This window comes from Odontesthes bonariensis, chromosome 18 (assembly GCF_027942865.1).
Source record: "Odontesthes bonariensis isolate fOdoBon6 chromosome 18, fOdoBon6.hap1, whole genome shotgun sequence".
NCBI classification, from domain to species: domain Eukaryota; kingdom Metazoa; phylum Chordata; class Actinopteri; order Atheriniformes; family Atherinopsidae; genus Odontesthes; species Odontesthes bonariensis.
The window spans coordinates 500,059-518,556 of record NC_134523.1 but is presented as its reverse complement, the minus strand read 5'-3'; the positions used below and the strand labels follow the sequence as shown (position 1 = coordinate 518,556).

Sequence of the window (18,498 nt, the reverse complement as noted above, 5' to 3'; positions counted from 1 at the left end):
TCGGGCTCCTGTTTTTATTGGACACAATTTATTTATCAACACGAGCAGTTTCACAGTTTAAATGATTTCTTACGTTTAAAATCTCTTTAACATTGTGTTTACTCTCCTTTGTCCTACGGGTCAAATGGCCAAAATAAAGCCACTTAATTGAATTTTGAACGATGAAACCACCTTTTATTTATCTATTCAACTAATTTCAATACATTTTTATCATGTATTTTATGTTACACAATACAAAAAGACAATCACCAGTTTTCAGGATTACACTTTTTTTTTTTTTTGGTCAGTTGGACCAACAGTTTTCTTTTACATAATAAAGGTTTATTGCTATTATATAAATGTGAAGTAATTACTTCTGAATTAATTATATTGAAAGGGAAAAAACTGAACTTTTTTCTGCTGTTTAAATGTTTTTATAATTCACGGGTCAAAAATGACCCATAAGACAATCTTTGTACCCTAGTGGTGTACAGCCCACATGGAGACATAAACAAAAATAAAGTGGGACTTTTTCTAATGATGGGGTCCCTTTAGGAAAAGTCGTAACATTTCAAGTTGGAAAAAGATAGTTTAAGGTGTTTTTTCTGCAGCTAAACATGGTGGTGGCTCACTTTGGACCCGCAGGACAACAGGAGGGTTAAACAGGACAGCAGGAGAGTTAAACAGGACAACAGGAGGGTTAAACAGGACAACAGGAGGGTTAAAGGCAACATCTCAGTTTCGTCACAGCAGGAAGCTAAAGCCGATAAAAGTTGAGCTACGAGTGATCAGTGCAAAAAGAAGTTTCAGGCAGCAGGTGGCGCTCAGGCCGGGCGGCGGGTCGACCTCAGGAGGGGCAGCAGGTTGGCGTCGAACCACTCTCTGGTGAACTGCAGGTGGTCGCCCTCGCTGGCCAGAAACGCCAGCTTTCCAGCCTTGTCCATGGCGGCGAGGCCCAGACGATCCTGCAGCAACAAAAAGGTCACGCTGAACTCACCGACTTCTATAAACATCTGCGGTCCGTTTCACAAAGCAGGTTAAACAAACTCCGAGTCTGTTCCTGAACTCTGAGATGGAAAACTCAATTTTCGGTTCCAGAAACGCTGATGAGTGAGTTTAGTCACCTCTGAGTAGGTTCACTTTGAGTTTAGAGCCCTGGCTTTTAATCATAATTAAGTAGGCAAGGCCATTTTATTTATAGAGCACAATTCGTACACAAGGTAATTCAAAGTGCTTTACAGCTACATAAAATCACAAGAAGGCAATAAAATCATTGAAAAGAAATAAAAAAAAAAACATTAAAAATAATCATTAATTCATTTAAAAGTGAAGAGTGCAGATAAAATACTTTCAGGTGTCATATGCACAGCTAAATAGAACTGTTAGAAGTAGAGTCTTGGCTGATAACCTTGATTTGTTTTATATCTTTATTTTATTGCACTGTGTTTTAGTATCTATTGATTTTTAACTGCTTGGAACGGTAGCATTATGAGTCGCTTTTATCCTGTACAGCACTTTGGTCAACCTCGGTTGTTTTTTAAATGTGCTCTATAAATAAAGTTTGAGTTGAGTTTTGAGCCACAACTTTAAAAAAAAACAAAAAAAACCAGCATCAATGGAGCCCCGATTTGATGAGTCACCATGGCAACGGGGAGAGGAGGGGCTACGTTTTTCACCAACCTGGAATTGGAAATCTTAATGCGCTCATACGGCGAGTTTCAACACGTTTTTAGAAAGAAGTGCAACAAAATGTAGTCCTTTGCAATCATAATAATATTACAGGGAAAACTGCTTGAATGGTAAACCATTTATTTATTTCATTTAGGTGCAATTCAGAAGCATTTCACCAGTTTTAGATGAAATATAAAATTCAATTCAATTCAATTAAAAAAAAAAAACTAGGGCTGGGCGAGTTAACTCGTTATTATTTAACACTGATTAATATTTTATCGTGCATTAATGCAGTTTTTATTTCTTTTAGGACTTTAGTGCCTTTAATGGAAAGTTCAGAGAGACAGGAAGCAGGGGACAGAGAGAGGGGGAACGACATGCAGCAAAGGGCCGTCCGATGCGGGACCAGCTGCAGCGAGGACTGTAGCCTCTGTACATGGGGCGCCTGCTCAGCCCACTACGCCACGGACCACCCTGTTTTATTATTTATTTTATTATTGTAAAAGTCTGCTGCTCACAGGCTTTTATTTTGTAAAAGTCTGCTGCTCACAGGCTTTTATTTTGTAAAAGTCTGTAGCTCACAGGCTTTTATTCTGTAAAAGTCTGTCGCTCACAGGCTTTTATTTTGTAAAAGTCTGTCGCTCTCAGGCTTTTATTTTGTAATGGCTGCGTTACTCCAGCAGTTATGGTGAGATGAAACATGCTTCGGGGCAGCTTACCTCTTTGTAGAGGACGCTCTCCTGCAGAGTCTCCGTCTCTTTGGCCTGACCCGTCTTCAGGAAGCCGAACCACTGCGAGCAGAGTCAGAGAGTCTGAGTTCTGAGGTTTCATCACAGGAAGTTAGGGCAGATGGAGGCTTACCTCCGAGGCCACGGGGTCCACCACGGTGTCCTGCAGGAACTTCACCATCACGAACTTCTCCAGCAGCTGCAGGTTCTTCCTGTAGGTCTCATTCACAGCCTGAGACACCGGGGCAGACAACACATTTACATCCGTGTGAACACAAACACTGGATGTGTTCCAAACCGCATACTTCTCCTACTAACTTTAACTTTTCTTAAGTTCCCGGATGCATACTAGATTCTCCGAACACAAAGCAAATCCCGCTGGTGTGACGAGTATTTCATTTTCTCGAGATAACGAGTTATTTATCTCGTTATCTCGAGAAAACGATAACGGCACCGCATCATTCGGTAACCATGGAGACGGCCTGGTCCCCTCAGCCGGTCACTGATGAAGTTGACTCAGCAGGATCACAAACATATTACAAACGCATATAAACAGGGGCGGACTGGGGAGAAAAAGTGGCCTCGAAAACCATCAGACAGTTTATACGTAGCACGTCCGCTCTGGGCTTCCGTAGAACCCAAACATGTTTCTGATTCATGACTTCGGCCGATCCACAAACACCAGTAAATGATCTGAGTCATTAGGTCTTCACTCACCCTCTCCTGGTTGATGTCGGCCAGGAACAGGCTGTGCTTCTTGTACAGGTCGTCGTTGAGCGGGTCGTGCCAGTACTGCGCCTGCACCAGGCTGACAACACAAAAACCGTTACTCACCTGAGGAGGTGAAGGCGCCGCCTGCTCGCAGCAGACTCTGGATGTGTTCCAAACTGCATACTACTCCTAACTTTCTGAGTTAGTATGCGAGTTTGATTACTAGATTCTCCTAAATGTTGGGTATGCATCATGAGGTTACTACTCATACTCAAACTACCCAAGATGCAACGTAACGTGGCCGATCGTCATTTCCTGTCAAAACGGCAGTTTCAAGCTAGCTACAACGAGGGTAGGTTCACTTCCTGTTTTCAAAACAAAAGCACCAATTGTATGGTAATGGCTTTCTCTATGATAAAAGGCAACGGGTATTTTATTTTGTGAAAATAAACGGAAGTGCGTTAGCTCACTGCGGCTAGCTTTAGTAGCGCTGAATTCGTGGGAACAAAATTGTAAACAGCCGGTATTTTGTCAGGTTTTCAACACGTTGGGGATCTAAACGACTACTTTCTCACCTGAAAATGTTTCAAATGTTGCTAAAGTTTACAGAGTTTAGAGCTTAAGAGAAATCAGCTTCAGGCCGGCTGATTTCAGCTCGGGCAGGAGCGAAATGCATTGTGGGTAAACGCTCTGCATACTGTCTGATCGATGAGTATGCAGTAGGCAGTATGTAGTATGTAGTATGTAGTATGCAGTATGCAGCATGTAGTATGCAGTATGCAGCATGCAGTATGTAGTATGCAGCATGTAGTATGCAGTATGCAGCATGTAGTATGCAGTATGCAGCATGCAGCATGCAGTATGCAGTATGTAGTATGCAGTATGCAGTATGCAGTATGCAGCATGTAGTATGCAGTATGCAGCATGCAGTATGCAGTATGCAGTATGTAGTATGTAGTATGCAGTATGCAGTATGCAGCATGTAGTATGCAGTATGTAGTATGCAGTATGTAGTATGTAGTATGCAGTATGTAGTATGCAGTATGCAGTATGTAGTATGCAGTATGTAGTATGCAGTATGTAGTATGCAGTATGTAGTATGTAGTATGCAGTATGTAGTATGCAGTATGCAGCATGTAGTATGCAGTATGTAGTATGCAGTATGTAGTATGTAGTATGCAGTATGTAGTATGCAGTATGTAGTATGCAGTATGCAGTATGCAGTATGTAGTATGCAGTATCGAACACAGACTTACTGTTTCTGGACCAGGTCGCTGTAGGCGCCCCTGTTCAGGGCCTCGCGGATCATGTCGCAGATGTGGGAGCTCTCCCCGGGACACCTGGGCAGCCCGTACACACCTGAGCGAGCACAGACACAGGTGTTGGACACACGATGAGAGAGCAGAAACACTCACAGGGAGTAAAACCTCACCTTGGTGCTGACCGCCGACGGAGATCAGGGTTCTCATTGGTGGAGAAGGACAGCGCTGAGCCACGGCTCTCCTGCGGAGAGAGGAATCAGAACATGTGACGAAGGACGGGCCGGACCGACTCGGGAGAATCAAACGGCCACGTACAGAAACTGCCCCCCCTGGGAGAAGCCCATGGCGTTGTATCCTCCCTGCAGCTTCGGGTCCTGAGCCAGCTGACTGCACACCATCGACACCTGCTCGTTCACGTCCAGGAAAAACCCGTTTTCTGTGTCCTGCAGAGAAACGACAGGTTAAAGCCTCAGAACCAGAAGCACAAGGAGAGCCCAGAGAGGAGCTCTGATGGGATTACATAACAGACAAAAAAAAACAAAAAACAGATAGGAGTTAAAGGTGAAAGATTGGGTAAAACTCCTTCTTCCTGTTCCTGGGAGCATATATCGGGGCGTCTGAGGTGTAAAACTCCTTCTTCCTGTTCCTGGGAGCATATATCAGGGCGTCTGAGGTGTAAAACTCCTTCTTCCTGTTCCTGGGAGCATATATCAGGGCTTCTGAAGTGTAAAAAGTGGATGAACTCTATCTGAGGCTAATGTTCCAGCAGAGTTAGCTAAAGACTGTAAATGTGCAGCAGCCAGTTTTCATCCCACTGTTTTAACAACTCGCTCCAGTTCAACGCTGGACTGAAGAAGCTGAGCCACAAAGAGGGATCGGTTCCAACTCTCAGAGCCTGAACTCCAGAGCAGGGAAATGGAAGCATCTGAGAAATAACTCATGGTTTATTTATTGAGTTATTTTCTCCTTTAGCAGCAGCTAACGCTAACAGCTTAGCTAATGAAGGTTATTGCTGCTCCTTTCTGAAAGATGAACATCATTGTTCCCACATTACTTTGTTAGCTGAAGCTTTCTGGGTTTCCTCATCAGGGAGGACCTGACCTGGACAGAACATTTACAAAGACCTCAGGTGAGCCCACAGCATCATCCTCCCACCCTCAGCAAGAACAAACAGGTTTACTCAAACATTAAACGGAGTAATACGCTGCTTAAACGGCTCTACAATGTTTCTACAGGTTTCATTTTATAGTTAGTCAAACTAATGTCTTACACTGAGCATCTTTTTCTATAAACGCACCACAGGAAAGAAGCTGTGATTGGATGAGACGTTTATCAGGTCTGAACGTTGATGGAAGGCTTCACGGTACCTGCAGCACGTTTTTCCCGATCATCAGCGAGAGCACGTAAATGCCAGAGATCTCCTCCTGGATCATCTTCTTTATGGCGCCCATGCTGAGCGGGTTGCAGCAGCTGTCACCTGGAGGACACACGTGCACGTTACTGGTGAACAATCAACCAACTGACACGTTACCATCAGTGAGACACCTGAAATCATCCTGGGAACGTTTGACACGAAAATGACCCAAAAGGCTTCATTTTCTGGTGAATAATCAACCAACTGATCTGATTATGAAGTCAACACAGGACAAGAGCGTTTCTCTTTTTCACTTCCACAGCCAACGTGGGAATAAAATTATGTTTCAGGTATCTTTTCTGATCTCACCCGAGTGAGAAACAGCTTCCTGAAAATCCTGCTGAGATCTCAGCCTCATCACTGCTGTTACAAACCACCCAACTTCTGCTTATTCCATGTAAATCTGCCAACTTTACACAACTTTTACAGAAAACTTTGAGAAAACTCACACAGACACATCATTTGTTCCCATTTCTTTAGCTGCATCTGTGAAAAACAGCTTCATAGTTTCAACTTTTTTGTACATTTACATTTAAACTGCTTTCAGTTACCAAAAGAGTCAAATTAATATAAGAAATTCAGTTTAAAAAAAATCCTAATCCCAAAATAATGAACATTATCACGTCTAAAAGTAGGAAAAAACAGAAAATAATAAGAATTATATGTTATTCAACATCAAGAAAAAGTAAATAAGATTCAATTTAAAGCTTAAAAAGGAATATAAGATATAATCTAATGACTAATTATGGAACAATTAATATAAATGAAATGATTAAAGTGTTTTATGCCAGCAGAAATGAATAATCTAGAAGCTCTTTGTGGGTTTTAGACTGGAATTAAGATTTGTTCCCATTTCTTTAGCTGCATGTGTGAAAAACAGCAAAGATAACACAGTGTGACAGACAGAAAACAGGATTTCTGTCCGAATGAACCCAACATCTGGGGATAATGTCCATTAAGTTCACTAAACGTTCACTTATCCTGCACAGAACCATAACATTAGGGCCCATTTAAAGCCCCAGGAGGCCCCTGGTTACACTAATCCCTCAGAAAGGGAAGTAACGTGTTCAAATGCATGTTTTCCATATATTTATATATCCGTGGTTACTCACCCATCCCATGCCACAGCACCAGAGGAACGGTCCCATTGTTGGGGTCACGAACCGGGCCAGAGGCGACCAGCAGCACCGGAGCAGCCAGGAGGAGAACCAGGAACACAGCCATCCTGAAACTGGTGATCACCCACATGATCAGTTCTGGTTTCTGCTCCCTGTGAGGAGCTTAAAGCCACCCAGAGGCAGCAGGAACTGCCCTCAGAGCGGAACAAAAACCCTCCAATCCGCCTCAGAGCAGAGTTTCTACAAGAACTCTAATAAATAAGCAGCATTTAGCTGTTATGCTGCAAACAAGTGGAACAAACTGCCAGTGGAGATTAAACTTTCACCAAATGGAGACATTTTTAATTCCAGGTTAAAAACATTTCTGTTCTCATGTGTCTATGCATGAAATCTGCACGATATCTTTGAACTTATCTGGACTGTTGCTGGTTTTAAAATTATTTTATTTGTTTCTCTTTGTATTCTTTTATGTATTTTAATGCTTCTTCCTCTCCCTGCTGCAATGCTTTTATTTTATGTAAAGCTCTTTCAATTGTTTGTACATGAAATGTGCTGTATAAATAAATTTGATTTGATTTGATAAATCTCACAGCTTTGTGGACGATAAAACTGTAAGCAATCAAAGCAGGGTGAGAATAAAAAAGTTTTCCCTAAGAAAGAGGTAAAAACTCAGCCTTTAATCCACTCGTAAAATTAGCTCCAACCAGCTAAAAACTGCAGATTTACAACAAATAAATCCATATTTAAACGCGTGGAAGCAGCTTTCTGCTCTACGTAACGTTTAAGTCCAACAAATGCTTTTATAAAAAAAGGGCAAAGTTTCAAAATAAGGACTTTTAACGGCATTTTACAGTGTTATAAAATCTTAAGAAACATTACTCACCGCTTTGCCTTCCTTCCTGCTTGGCACTTGGACTGCTTGTCACGTGAGTTAAATGTTTGGAGCGAGCGGCCAATCAGAAACGAGGGGAGGGGCTACGTGCCAGTGACTTAAATGTTTGGAGCAAGTGGCCAATCAGAAACGAGGGGAGGGGCTACGTGCCAGTGTCTTAAATGTTTGGAGCAAGCGGCCAATCAGAAGCGAGGGGAGGGGCTTACAGGCCAGTTTGGGTCTGAGCTGCTGTTCCGTTATGTGAACACGGCGCAGCGGGTTAGCTTACCATGCTAGCTTACCGATAGATAGATAGATAGATAGATAGATAGATAGATAGATAGATAGATAGATAGATAGATAGATAGATACAAGCCATTTCTTTAAGCTATTTTTTTCAGTTTGTGTATTTGTTTTATTTACTTAGACTTTATGTATGTATATTGTAGTGTAATTTCTTCGTAAAAGCTCTCCATAGCTGCTGCCGATCACCGAAAGACCGAGAAAAAAAACAACTCTCCAACGCACAGCGCCTAGTTACGGTTACTATGGCTACTACAGCCAATCACAACTGTCCGACGTACAGACGTACAGCCAATCACAATGTACTCCTATTCAAGCGGACAGCCATATTGTGTGACGTAATCACCAGACGACGGAACCCGAGCTAGCTTACCATGCTAGCTGGTTGCAAAACAACAACAACAACAACATTCCTGTCGGATGGTTCGGTTTGTTCCAGCCGGAGCTTCCAGAACCAGCGGGCCGGGCTCCGACCTGCGGCATGAACATCCAGTACGACGCCGCCGCCGCCGCCGCTCTGGCCGGCAGCTACGACGTGGTGGGCTCCTTCCCGAAGAGCTTCGGCTACGGTGCGGAGGAACCGGAGCTGGAGCCGGGGCTGGACTCCTCCGCTGACCGGCCGAGGATCCTCCTGATGGGGCTGAGGCGCAGCGGGAAGTCCTCCATCCAGAAGGCACGGAGCTCGCTCCCGATCACCGACACGCACAGAAAACACTGACACGCACTCACACAGGTTGTTCAGAGGTGGATGAAGCTGTAGTTTATGGGTCTGTGTTACTTTAAGCCTCATTTATGATGAGTAGCTTTACCAACAATGTGAGCCCAAAGGGCCCAGGGGTCAGAGGTCACTAAACAGAAACATTCAGGGTTGGCAACACATTTACTGTACTTTATAACAGATTAAGACTTTATTGATCCTGCAAGGGAAATAGTTTGATTAAAGCCGGGTGTTGCAGATAAGAACAGGATATACAAAATATCACATTATCAATAAAGTTTTAACAGTAATTATTGCAGCTCAATCAATCAATCAATCAAACTTTATTTATATAGCCCTTTACAAGAGCCAAATGGTACTCAAAGTGCTTTACAACAAGATAAAAACAAGAATACAGCTGTACCAAATGTACATATAACAGAGTATTAACCCTTTATACGGTCTTAACATTGTGTTTACTCCCTTTGTCCTTTGGGTCAGAAATGCCCCGCCCTACCAAAGCCCCAAAATAAAGCAACTTAATTGAACTTTAAATCCAAAATCTATTTTGTATGATGAAACCACCTGTTATTTATCTATTCAGCTCAATTCAATACATTTTTATCATGTATTTTATGTTACACAATACAAAAAGACAATCACCAGTTTTCAGGATTACACTTTTTTTTTTACCACAAACCAACTGTCAGCTGGACCAACAGTTTTCTTGTTTTCTCAGTTTTCTTTTACATAATAAAGGTTTATTATTGCTATTATATAAATGTGAAGTAATTACTTCTAAATTAATTATATTGAAAGGGAAAAAAACAGTTAAAAACAGTTAAAAAAAAACAGTAAAAAAACTGAACTTTTTTCTGCTGTTTAAATGTTTTTATAATTCACGGGTCAAAAATGACCCAAAAGACAATCTTTGTACCCTAGTGGTGTACAGCCCACATGGAAACATAAACAAACATAAAGTCTGACTTTTTCTAATGATGGGGTCCCTTTAGGAAAAGTCATAACATTTCAAGTTGGAAAAAGATAGTTTAAGGTATTTTTTCTGCAGCTAAACATGGTGGTGGCTCACTTTGGACCCGCAGGACGACAGGAGGGTTAAACAGGACAACAGGAGGGTTAAACAGGACGACAGGAGGGATGTTTTCTGATCAGTCTGATGCAGAATCAGCGCCGCTGTCCCTGCGGTCCTGATCGATCAGTTTATTCATCAGTTTATTGATCCTGTTTTTCTCCGGTGGAACCGACACTCACAGCGACTTTTATCGCCTCTGTTCAGGTTGTTTTCCACAAGATGTCGCCCAACGAGACTTTGTTCCTGGAGAGCACCAACAAAATCTACAAGGACGACATCTCCAGCAGCTCCTTCGTCAACTTCCAGATCTGGGACTTCCCCGGCCAGGTGGACTTCTTCGACCCCACGTTCGACAGCGAGATGATTTTCACGGGAACCGGCGCCCTGATCTTCGTCATCGACGCTCAGGTAGGACGGACGCGAGGCTCGCCTCGTCCCGCGTCGGGCGAGCTCGCTGCTCACCTGTTTTCTGCCCGCAGGACGACTACGTGGAGGCTCTGGGGCGGCTTCATCTGACCGTGTCCCGAGCCTACAAAGTGAACCCCGACATCAACTTCGAGGTGTTTATCCACAAAGTGGACGGACTGTCGGACGACCACAAGATAGAGACGCAGAGAGACGTCCACCAGAGGGCCAACGATGACCTGGCGGACGCCAGCCTGGAGAAGCTCCACCTCAGGTGAGTGTGCACGGTGAGTGTGCACGGTGTGTGCACGGTGTGTGTGCACGGTGTGTGTGCACAGAAGCAGCTTGCTGACAGCCCTCTGTCCTCCTCAGCTTCTACCTGACCAGCATCTACGACCACTCCATTTTCGAGGCCTTCAGTAAAGTCGTGCAGAAGCTGATTCCTCAGCTGCCGACGCTGGAGAACCTCCTGAACATCTTCATATCCGTACGTTTCATTCATGCAGAATCTCCTGCTCTGTGTGTGGAGGTTAAACTTTCACCAAATGGAGACATTTTTAAATCCAGGTTAAAGACATTTCTGTTCTCATGTGTCTATGCATGAAATCTGCACGATATCTTTGAACTTATCTGGACTGTTGCTGGTTTTTAAATTCATTTAAATGATTTTATTTGTTTCTCTTTATATTCTTTTATATATTTTAATGCTTCTTCCACTCCCTGCTGCAATGCTTTTATTTTATGTGAAGCACTTTGAATTGTTTTATACATGAAATGTGCTACAAATAAATCTGATTTGATTTGATAACGTCCTGGCTGCCCCCCCGCAGCACTCTGGCATAGAGAAGGCCTTCCTGTTTGACGTGGTCAGTAAGATCTACATCGCCACGGACAGCTCTCCCGTGGACATGCAGTCCTACGAGCTCTGCTGTGACATGATCGACGTGGTCATAGACGTCTCCTGCATCTACGGGTGAGAACAGTTTCCTGTTTCCTGTTTGAGGCTTGGCTGAAGATGCGAGGGTTTAAAGCTGCTTTCCCTCCTCTGCCAGGCTGATGGAGGATGGCTGCGCCTACGACAAAGAGTCTTCGGCCATCATCAAGCTCAACAACACGACGGTGCTGTACCTGAAGGAGGTCACCAGGTTCCTCGCCCTCGTCTGCATCCTCAGGGAGGAGAGCTTCGAGAGGAAAGGTCGAGTTTCTATTTCAGTCAGCTCTGCTCACGACACTGAAGTGATGACTCACTAAATTCTGTTTGAGTTTAGCTTTAATTAAACCAGAGTTTTCATAAACCAGGTCAGGTTACCTTACTTATACCCATAAATCTGTAAAAATGGATTCATGAATACTTCTGAACTCCAGAACATCCTAATTCATACAGAGTGAGCGGTGATGGAGGCAGCTCCCCCCTGTGGTGAACACGCAGAACTGCATCATGTGTCACACCTGTAACTCAGTGGGGTCACATGGCCCTGAAGGGATCGGATTATTGGCTAAATTACAATCAGATTGAGTTATTAAATGCATGTAGACACCTTAATCTGACTAAGAACTGGATCGGATGGGATTCAGACCCTGAGATAACTGGGTTAAAGTCACTCTAAACCTGCTTGTAGACGCTGAAGCTCGTGGTGAATCAGACTTTGCGTTCTGCGCATGCTCCAGATGTTTTCCCGGGGTCGTGACCCGGAAGTCAAAGGAGACGATATTCCTGTTGTTGTCGCCGTCAGAAAGAAACAAACAACGCGATGGAGAATGCTCCGTTGGGCATCGAGTTTGTGCAACAAGCAGCTCATCACAGAGCAAATGTAGAGGGACGTAGCTTCATCTGGCTCTGCGTTCTCCATCTTTCTCCAACGCCTGAGTTTGTTGGTGGTGCAGAGGTCAACAGGAAGTGGCTCTATTAGCAACAGCTGGAATGGGTACAGCGCCACCTATCATACCGGGGTATGACACGCTTTGTGCCTCTGATCCCATTCATTCACCGCCAGATATCCAAGGAGAATTACCCTTAATAACTCAGTCTGATTGTAATTTAGCCAATAATCTGATCCTTTCAGAGCCATGTTATTATTATTATTATTATTACCATTTTTGCACATTAAGAAACATGAAATGCCTTCATGCAATTTGCAGTGATGGAATGTTGTAGTTCAACACTTTCACTTGCAATTCCTTTAGAATTTTATTAAAATGGCACTTTTGTGTTCACAGCTGAAGTTTAAACTGTCCCAATTCACAAGTTTGCACTTAAAACCTGTTGTTTATGGTGAAAATAATAGATAAAATAAGATACATTAGTATTTTGTAAAACAGTTGGGCCATTTTCATTATTTAAGAGCAGATTGAATCGAATCAAATCGTGATTTATCGATTCAGAACCTTATGAATTGAAATCGAATCGATTTAGGAAATTGGCCACGATACCCAGCCCTAGCCCTCACAAAGCGTTCAGATCTGCCTGATACGCATGGAAAATACAGCAAAGAACAGCAAACCTGATGGAGTAAAAACACATGAGTTCAACCTGAAAACAACAGTGTGTGTTCCGTTGGCCTCAGTACTTAAGACCTGACCGGTTCCAGCTGCTATAAAAACAATGAAAACGCTGATTTTTATTTATTTATTTTTGTGTGTCACATTTTGAATTAATCGCTGTATTTTGTCCTCTGCAGGTTTGATAGATTATAATTTCCACTGTTTCCGGAAAGCCATCCACGAAGTGTTTGAGGTCGGCAGCTTGTTTGAAGGCGCCGCCTGGAGCCCGCCGAGCTCCTCCAGCACCAAGCCGACGGGCCCGAAGTACGCGGCGCTGAACGGAAGCGCCGCTTAAAGCCGCCGCTTAAAGCCGCCGTGAAGCGGCTCGCACAGACCCACGAAGCAGGAAGCTGAGGAGGCGGCCGCCCCTCTGATTGGCCACTTTTCTGCATCAACTTTGAGTTGATGCAGAAAAGTGAGCTTCTGAGTCTGACAGGAACCTGGAGGCGGAGCTTCAGGACCGAGCCACAGTTTCAGGAAGCTGAAACCAGCTTCTCCTGGAAGCTTTAATGAGTTTGAACCTTCACGTTACAGTCGCCACTGACCGACTTTACTGTGTGATGCGTCTCACGTTGAAGCTGCAGGTTTTTCTGAACACATAAAAGACATTTTGATCCAGTTTCAGACTCAAACAGAACTGCAGATTTCTCTCAAAGCTCATTTAACGTTGAATTATTGAACTTTTTAACTTTTTAAACCCCAGAAACATCCTCATGTGGAGCCTTTGTTACTCCGTCTGAATGTTTCAGAAACTACCAGAATCTGTTGTATTTTTGTTTGAGTCTCCAATAAACAACATTTTGTACTTTGCTGAGTCATGGTGGTCAGATCAGGTGACATTTCTGCTGAAAACGCCCGACCCGGCGAGTTGGAATAAAGTCACAATGACAAGAAAAGAGTAAAAAGATAAAGGACACATATATTCTGCCCTTTTTTTTTTAAAGATTGGCATTATTTCCTGAGATCTTACCTAATGTAACACCTCTAAAAGAGTGAGGAGAGGAGCGGTGTTGGGTTGGAAACACACCTTATCCACACAGCTGTTTACAGAACAGAACCGTTCAGCCAGAAAGCTTCAGCTAACAAAGTAATGTGGGAACAAAGATGTTCATCTTTCAGAAAGGAACAACAATACCTCCTTAGAAGCTGGTGTATGTCACCTTCATTAGCTACGCTGTTAGCGTTAGCTGCTGCTAAAGGAGAAAATAACTCAATAAATAAACCATGAGTTATTTCTCAGATGCTTCCATTTCCCTGCTCTGAAGTTCAGGCTCTGAGAGTTGGAACTGATCCCTCTCTGTGGCTCAGCTTCTTCAGTCCAGCGTTGAACTGGACCAAACAGTCTTTAGCTAACTCTGCTGGAACATTAGGCTCAGATAGAGTTCATCCACTTTTTACACCTCAGACGCCCTGATATATGCTCCCAGGAACAGGAAGAAGGAGTTTTACACCTCAGACGCCCTGATATATGCTCCCAGGAACAGGAAGAAGGAGTTTTACACCTCAGACGCCCTGATATATGCTCCCAGGAACAGGAAGAAGGAGTTTTACACCTCAGACGCCCTGATATATGCTCCCAGGAACAGGAAGAAGGAGTTTTACACCTCAGACGCCCTGATATATGCTCCCAGGAACAGGAAGAAGGAGTTTTACACCTCAGACGCCCTGATATATGCTCCCAGGAACAGGAAGAAGGAGTTTTACACCTCAGACGCCCTGATACATGCTCCGAGGAGACGGACCTGATAACTGAAGGCTCTGCCTCTTATTCTACTTTTAGAAACTCTGGGGTTTTTCACAACTTTTATTACAACAAAATATGTAAGTCTGGACCTGGTAACATGCCTCAGGTCTCTCAGCTGGACTGTAACTGTGATATTTAACCAGCAGATGGCAGAATATCCACATCAGACCACTACACCTTCACCTCTAACTGTGGGGAAGAGGAGTGAATCTGTCTGTCAGCAGCTCAACATGCCGCACATGGAGCTCCTCATCCTTTTACCTCCTGATGAGCAGCGACAGGGCGAAGCCGCCGTGGAAAACGGAGGTCAGAGCCCGGGAACACGATCCAGCTCTGCGGGACGGTTTTCCAGGACGCTGCAGTTTAACTCAGACCACGAATAAAAAGCAACAAACCGATAAAAGTCTGAGGAAAGCAGATGCTGCTCAGGGGTCAGATCTGCTGTGAGCCTTCAGTTATCAGGCCCCTCTCTGTGGAACCAGCTGCCAGTTTGGGAGGCAGAGCCTTCAGTTATCAGGCCCCTCTCTGTGGAACCAGCTGCCAGTTTGGGAGGCAGAGCCTTCAGTTATCAGGCCCCTCTCTGTGGAACCAGCTGCCAGTTTGGGAGGCAGAGCCTTCAGTTATCAGGCCCCTCTCTGTGGAACCAGCTGCCAGTTTGGGAGGCAGAGCCTTCAGTTATCAGGCCCCTCTCTGTGGAACCAGCTGCCAGTTTGGGAGGCAGAGCCTTCAGTTATCAGGCCCCTCTCTGTGGAACCAGCTGCCAGTTTGGGAGGCAGAGCCTTCAGTTATCAGGCCCCTCTCTGTGGAACCAGCTGCCAGTTTGGGAGGCAGAGCCTTCAGTTATCAGGCCCCTCTCTGTGGAACCAGCTGCCAGTTTGGGAGGCAGAGCCTTCAGTTATCAGGCCCCTCTCTGTGGAACCAGCTGCCAGTTTGGGAGGCAGAGCCTTTCGGTTATCAGGCCCCTCTCTGTGGAACCAGCTGCCAGTTTGGGAGGCAGAGCCTTCAGTTATCAGGCCCCTCTCTGAGGAACCAGCTGCCAGTTTGGGAGGCAGAGCCTTCAGTTATCAGGCCCCTCTCTGTGGAACCAGCTGCCAGTTTGGGAGGCAGAGCCTTCAGTTATCAGGCCCCTCTCTGAGGAACCAGCTGCCAGTTTGGGAGGCAGAGCCTTCAGTTATCAGGCCCCTCTCTGTGGAACCAGCTGCCAGTTTGGGAGGCAGAGCCTTCAGTTATCATTCATAGTGATTTAGCGCTTTACAAATAAAACTGAATTAATCCAATCCAATCCAATTTCATTTATAAAGCACTTTACAACAACCTCAGTTGACCAAAGTGCTGTACAAAAAATAAAAACAAAGAAATTTAAAAGAATAAAACACAAGAATAAATTAAAAGGCACAAAACAGCTATATAATTTAAAACAATAATAATACTAAAAATATCAATTTCACATTTCAACATCTCACATCGTGCGAAAAGCCAGGGAGAAGAGATGTTTTAAGATTTAAAAACAGACAGAGAGGAAGCCTGTCTGACGCGGAGAGGCAGATTGTTCCACAATTAAATAATTCAATTCAATTGAATTATTTTCCATTTAAAGGGATCATGAAGCGGTTTCACCACGTGAGGCAGTCTGTGAGCAGTGTGTCCGGATGGAGGCGGAGGAGGAGGAGGAGGGCGGTGCTGAGGAGGCGGTGCTGAGGAGGCGGTGCTCCGCTCCACGGGCTCCTCTCGCGCACCGCAGACGCTTCATTCAGTGGAAACTCACCGCGGAGGATTAAACTGTCCACACAGCAGCGCGTGAGCGTCTCCAGAGGCTGCGGATGCGCGTGCACAGGTATGTTCACTCTTACTGACATAATCCACATCTGGATGAGAGGATGAGAGGTTCCGCTTTTTACCAGGAATCATACATTTATACATTTACAGTTTTATACTGAAATGAAGCAGGTGTTCCGCGCTGCGCATGCGCACACACGTGCTCACCTGAAGCCGTTTCACCTGCTTTAAGAACATGTCCTGTTTGGGTTTCAACTAAGTGGCAAAATGAATCCGAAGGTTTTCTTTATTCATTTATTAATTATCAAAGCTAAATTTCACATACACAAATGCAAGTTTTTGAATAGAAAACCACATTTCTATGTTTTTTTTATTGAATTAAAGCAATACTTGCTCACAATTAAACCTTCAACTAATCATAAAGCAAAAACAACAATATGGGCTTGTTCCCAACTTGGGATTATGGACGAACTGTTGTCCTAAATCTTTGTTTTATTTGTTTGTTTTTTTTGGCACATATGTCAGTTTGCTCAGTAGTTTTCTTTTTGCAAGAGTTTTGTGACTGTTATTCTCTTATTATTATTCTTATCCTTATGCTCCCCTTGGCTGGCTTTTTTTTTTTTGTTGACGTTATGTACACATTTATATGTCGTTATTCTGTTTTGTTGCAAATAAAGTATAAAAAAAAAAACCTGCTTTAAGAAAAAACCTGAAGCCTCGTTCAGTCCAGGTTAAAAGCTGCAGCTGCACATATGAGTTAAAAACTTCCGCAAAAGTTTAATGATGATTGATCACTGATCAATTAGAAGCCAGTGTTGAGGTTATCTGTGGTTGCCAGGTTGTGATAAATCCCTCTGAAAGCCACAGAAGCGGTTTTATGTGTTAAAGTTTATTCATTTAAAACGTGTCCCAAAAGAACAAGAATAAATTAGATTAATAGAACAAAGCGAAACAGAATTATGACAGCAGAATGTTTTTAAGTGTTTGGTGGATGAGTTTAGATGAACTATCGGCTCCGGTTTGAGGTCTTTTTTAATAAACTCTGTGGGACCAGGAAACGTGATGAACCAGCACAGAGTCGGTGTTTCAGCAGCTCATGTTCCTGATGGTGTTAAACTGTTGGTTGTTTTAACAGAAAGTTTACAGCTGGTGGAGCTCCTCCTTATTAAAAACTTCTTTTTGTCTCTTTTAAAAGGTCTGAAAATTTCACTCAGTGAAATTCAGTAGTAAGGAAAGGAAACAAGAGGAAGGGAAAGGAAACAAAAGGAAAGGAAAGGAAAGGAAAAGAAAGGAAAGGAAAGGAAATGAAAGGAAAGGGAAAGAAAGGAAACAAGAGGAAGGGAAAGGAAAGGAAAGGAAAATAAAAGAAGATTCTGGGATCAGATTTATTTGCTCAACATGTAAATGAAGTAAACCAAAGTGCAGAGTGAGCTGTGTGTTGGAGCTCATTGGTTGTTGAGGAATATGAAGCGTTTTCGTTTCATGGTCGAACACTCAAACATGTTTCCTCCCATCGTCTTGTCTCCTCTGTGGAAAATGTCCTGAGCTTCAGGAAAGATGGAGGAACCATCAGCTGTGCCGCGTCTGTCTCAGATTTGAGGATTTGATGCGTTCCCACAATGTTTTCATCTCAAACTCTGGCATGATTTCTACAAACCTCCCTGACAGTCACAGCGTGTGAAAGTTAGCAGCGTTTTGTCTGGTCGGTGTTCCCCAAGGTTCTGTGTTCGGGCCCCTGTTGTTTAGGCTTTACATCAATGATCTCCCTCAGAGATAGATCTGCAGGCGTGTGCTGATGGTTCTGGTGTATGTTCACAGCTCAGAGACTGTTGCTCAGAGCAGCTCCAACAGTCATACATTAAAGGGACAGTTCGCCTCTTCTGACTGTATGACATCCCATATCAGCAGCATCATTTCTGAACATCTTCTTACCCCCTGCTGCGTCCTGTGAGCAGAGTTCCAGCCTCGTTTTGGTGTTGATGAAGGTAGTCCGGCTAGTTGGCTGGGGTTTAAAAAATAAAGCGTTTTGCTTCTCAAAACAATATGCGTTCAACAGAGTAATACATTTGCATCACAAAATGGTTCTCCAGGAAAAAGCCAGAGCTCACAATCTCTTGGCCCTATTTTCTCTCCCTTCGTATCACTGCCTGCTGTGCAGAGCGAGCAGCAAAGACCGTAACAGGCG

The 18,498-nt window shown here is 43.8% G+C and overlaps 3 protein-coding genes across 3 annotated transcripts in view; 2 read left to right on the top strand and 1 right to left on the bottom strand.

Annotated features, from left to right (window-relative positions):
- Positions 1 to 6: 6 nt before the first annotated feature.
- On the bottom strand, positions 7 to 7,857 carry ppt1 (palmitoyl-protein thioesterase 1 (ceroid-lipofuscinosis, neuronal 1, infantile)). The gene is made up of 10 exons (XM_075450027.1): positions 7,767 to 7,857; positions 6,878 to 6,996; positions 5,719 to 5,828; positions 4,667 to 4,794; positions 4,522 to 4,592; positions 4,346 to 4,448; positions 3,096 to 3,186; positions 2,512 to 2,610; positions 2,370 to 2,441; positions 7 to 944 (listed from the first exon to the last, which is right to left on the bottom strand). Exons 2-10 carry the CDS (start codon positions 6,987 to 6,989, stop codon positions 804 to 806), a joined length of 927 nt encoding a protein of 308 aa, XP_075306142.1. The 5' UTR covers positions 6,990 to 6,996; positions 7,767 to 7,857; the 3' UTR covers positions 7 to 803.
- A 118-nt stretch (positions 7,858 to 7,975) lies between these two features.
- On the top strand, positions 7,976 to 13,603 carry LOC142367988 (ras-related GTP-binding protein C-like). Its single transcript, XM_075450026.1, has 7 exons — positions 7,976 to 8,730; positions 10,052 to 10,255; positions 10,327 to 10,526; positions 10,625 to 10,739; positions 11,083 to 11,225; positions 11,305 to 11,447; positions 12,931 to 13,603. The coding sequence occupies exons 1-7, from the start codon at positions 8,539 to 8,541 to the stop codon at positions 13,086 to 13,088; spliced, it is 1,155 nt and encodes a 384-aa protein (XP_075306141.1). The 5' UTR covers positions 7,976 to 8,538; the 3' UTR covers positions 13,089 to 13,603.
- Positions 13,604 to 16,285: 2,682 nt separating this feature from the next.
- Positions 16,286 to 18,498, top strand: part of LOC142367256 (four and a half LIM domains protein 3-like) — a 39,624-nt gene continuing 37,411 nt past the window's right edge. Inside the window, exon 1 of the mRNA XM_075449238.1 lies at positions 16,286 to 16,371. The gene's annotated coding sequence lies outside the window, so the exon portion shown is untranslated. The remainder of the gene's footprint in view (positions 16,372 to 18,498) is intronic.